Here is a 3,702-nt window from a genome sequence, read left to right as displayed (position 1 = left end):
GCGTTTTCTCTCAGGCCCGAATAGGTAGATTGGCTTGGTCAGATATGATTTTTTTTTCCCCGAGTGCTAGTTGTATATATTCACCTCCTTTGTGTACACAACTAATACTTGTTAATTGCCTTCATCTCATTCTTCTTCACCAGATTTGCTTTTAGGCGTTGCATCGTACTGGACATAGATTGTTGTCTATTTTTCGACCCAGAAAAACCCGTGATAGATCTCTCGAATTTGTCATCGTGGGAGCCAACAGTGCCACGTGTGTCGTGGAAGAGGATGGGGCGGCTGCCGTGGATAGTACAGTGTCGGGAGAGTTCATACCGTCGGTGTGCGATGCCTTGGCGGAAGGTTCCCGTCCGATAACACATTTAGCTACTAGGCTGCATCCCCGCACGACGACGTTGTTGGGGAGAGTGGAGAGTGGAGGAGCTTGCTAGGGGAGGAGGCACCGAGGGAGGGGGGGGGGAGGCGGTGGCTAGGGTGTTGGTGATGAGAGCGCCTTTCCATTGGGCTTTTATAAGCGGAAACTGCAAGGAGCTGATGTTGCGTGGCGTCCATCCAATAGACCGCCATGGGAATCCAAGGGCCGATGGTTAGTGGTCACGTCACTCGCTGGTGATTATTTGTGTGTGATGGTGTGTAGAAGGGCCGCGGGGGCTTCAAAATCCACCCGTGGTGCGAGAAGGAAAAATATGAAACTTCTGTCTCACACTGGCAGTTGTCGATGAAGCAGACTGTAAATCGGGTCTCCACAATCTCCACGTTTGGAGGCTACGAGGTTTTTGAATCGAACTCCATTAATTTGAAGATCGCAACATATCGACAACTCTGTTAGTGTTTTCTTTTACTGATCATCATACTAACGGTTATTATGGTGATCGGTCATGCACGATGAATCTGCTAGAGTTGCTCGAAGGATGCGTATGCTAAAATTACAAATTAAGAGGTTATATTGCAAAAGGGGCAAAAATACAATAATATTTCCTGTGACACATACTAGATCTCAGGTTCAGAACCGATCCTTATCCGTTCTAGTACCACTCTTCCCCTTCCTGGTCCTTTATATAGAAAAAAACTTCGAGCCAATCCACTCCCCGATACAGCTCCCCCCATCCAAAACCCACCGAAGTAAAACCGACGAGACAAGGACCAAACACCAAAATGCTCTCATCCACCGCTCTCCGGCCGCTGTCGCCGGCGACGGCAACGACGCCCGCGTACCCAGCCACCGCTACTGCTACTGCTACCGCCACCGTCACCTCGGCCACGCCCGGGCGACGCTCGGTTGCGGTGCGCGTGCTGCGGGACTACGGCTCGATCCCGAAGCGGGAGCCCTTCAGCTCCAGCCGCAGCATCCTCGACGAGTTCTTCAAGCAGGAGAAGCCTCTCGTCCAGCGCACCAAGGACCACATCACAGGTATCCTGCTATGATAATCCCCTCTAATTCCTCTTTCAGCAGGGCTCGAGTTCCTGATTAACCTTTTTCTGTAATTTTTTAGTGCGTGTGGGTGTGATGCGGCTTCCTGCCAAGGTTAAAGCCGGCCAGTAGTGGTTTAGTTTAGGCATGTACTACTAGCTCAGATCTGGTTTCGGTTCTGTTGTTTGTTTGTTTAGTTTTCCGCGTGTTCCGTTTAATTTTGAGACCTTATACTGTTGAAAGCTTGCTTGGTTTGGTGTAAATTCGAGTGCTAAATGCAGAGTGGTTACAAAGTTTCGCGAGCTAAATACAACTAGTTCAGATAGACTAGCCTGAGATGTGAAGTGGGTCATTTACAGTCAGCACTCCGGTTTACTGAGTAAGTAAGTTCGTGTGTGTGCACCCAAATCGGCCGCATAAATCAGAGGTCTAACAATTGTTCTTCATAACATATTTCTAAGCATACGAAGTTTCTGGCTCAGGATTTGAACAGTGTTAATTGGATCTGAAAGAATTCTAACAGTGGTTCTTCTTATCTGGGTACAGATTATTGCACGACCCTTGAGGGTGATGATTGCTGCAGCTGCTGGGATGCCTATTTTGAACTCAACAAACTCGAGGTATGCACCGGCACCGCGGCCAAAATCATCTTTTCATAAATCAAAGTTACCAAATTCATCACGAGCATGCTGCACTCTCGCTTGCGACAATCCAATCCAACTAACCACTCTTCTCCATTTCCCAGCAAGAGCTACCGCAAGAAGAAATTTCAAGGATGGTGAAGGACTCGCGGTCAGACCCGAGGTACCTTATAAGCAGCATCCACCACCGGTCAGACCTACGGAAGAAGATGGCCGAGAAAGCTCACAATTCGGCGCCATCAAACTCCCCGGGGCAAACAGCGAAGCCGAGGCCTTTCCCCGTCCCCGACGGGCTGCCGAAAACGCAGGAAGAGATCGACGAGGATGAGGAGGCCCTCATGCCGGAGTCTCCTTACACGAGGCTGCTCAGAAGGATGGGGAGGTTTCCCGACTGGTATACCCCTCGCCCAGACCATGAGACCGACTGAATCACGCCATGAACCAGCCTTGCCTTCCAGATGTACAGCCTGAAGCTCTGTTCTCCTGGCATCGAGCATGGAACCTTGGATTGCCTGTTGCCTGCTTAGTTGGTTTTTGCTGACTGGATAAATGGAACTATGTAATGGTGCGTATGTTTTTGTGGTGTTTAGTTCTTCGCTTTAGATTCAGATAACACCCTTTTTGCCGTTTTCGTATGATATCTGCTATGTATATCTGTATATATATGTTTGGGAATAGAGTTCTTGACTGCTAGTACTTTGTGTATGTGTTGACTACTACTATTGTCTGTGTGTGTGTGTCTGTTTGGCTATTAATTGTTGGCTGATGAATCTGATAGAGATTTCTTGATGTCTCTGGATCCAATTCTGATGAGCAACCACTAATAACATCTCAAGCCAAACGTCCTTTCCCTTTTGGTGTCTTAGCAAGAGGACATACTTGAGCCTAGAGCCTGACAAGCTTAACACTAAAGGTCTAAAACACACTGTACAGTACTATGTTCCTTCAGTCACATGAAAGCTCAAAAGGGATTCCTTAGCCGGCTCCCTACTTACTCTTCCCAGTAGTTGGCACAGCCCGATATTCAGGCACACAATCATCAGGGCTGAATGGTCTAATTGTCATCTGTGCCCTCGCTCTCTCTTTCTCCACGTAATCCGGATCATCGAGACCCTAAAGAAAATACAATGCACAAGCAAGCAAAGAACAATCAACCAAGGAACCAACATCATGTTGCTACAAATGGTACTATGCTGCCGCATAAGATGTGCCATTCATTACCTGGGTCTCGTAGAAACGCCTTACCCTCCTTTCCTCCTCTTCCAACTATACAGACATTGAAGTTAATAGTAATGAGCAGAGCAGCAAAATGTTAAACAGCAGCTCGGTAGGGAATGAATAAATCGTCGTTATACGTACACTTTCGTCACGGACCGGCAATCCCATATTACCAAACAGAGAACATGCACACTGAGAGCTAGCTTTAGCGCCGGTATATGCAGCAGAATTGTCGGGGTGCTTCACAACTGTAGACAGATGATTTGCAATACGATGATTGACTGGGATGCTGGTGCACGCATATATAATACAAGGGAAGGTCCCTACCTCAACTATACAAGACTAGGAGGTGGGCCACAACTTCAATATGCGTGCAGTACAAAATACATACTCAACACCCCCCCCCCCCCCGGCAGTCGAAGCGTCGCC

At 48.0% G+C, this 3,702-nt stretch overlaps 1 protein-coding gene across 1 annotated transcript; it reads left to right on the top strand.

Moving 5' to 3' along the window:
- Window positions 1-1,021: 1,021 nt before the first annotated feature.
- LOC109779476 (CCG-binding protein 1) lies at window positions 1,022-2,748 on the top strand. Its single transcript, XM_020338100.4, has 3 exons — window positions 1,022-1,414; window positions 1,961-2,034; window positions 2,160-2,748. The coding sequence occupies exons 1-3, from the start codon at window positions 1,159-1,161 to the stop codon at window positions 2,481-2,483; spliced, it is 654 nt and encodes a 217-aa protein (XP_020193689.1). The 5' UTR covers window positions 1,022-1,158; the 3' UTR covers window positions 2,484-2,748.
- Window positions 2,749-3,702: the final 954 nt, after the last annotated feature.

The sequence above is a fragment of the Aegilops tauschii genome, chromosome 5, assembly GCF_002575655.3.
Source record: "Aegilops tauschii subsp. strangulata cultivar AL8/78 chromosome 5, Aet v6.0, whole genome shotgun sequence".
Taxonomy (NCBI): domain Eukaryota; kingdom Viridiplantae; phylum Streptophyta; class Magnoliopsida; order Poales; family Poaceae; genus Aegilops; species Aegilops tauschii.
This window is presented reverse-complemented; position numbering and strand designations above follow the sequence as displayed.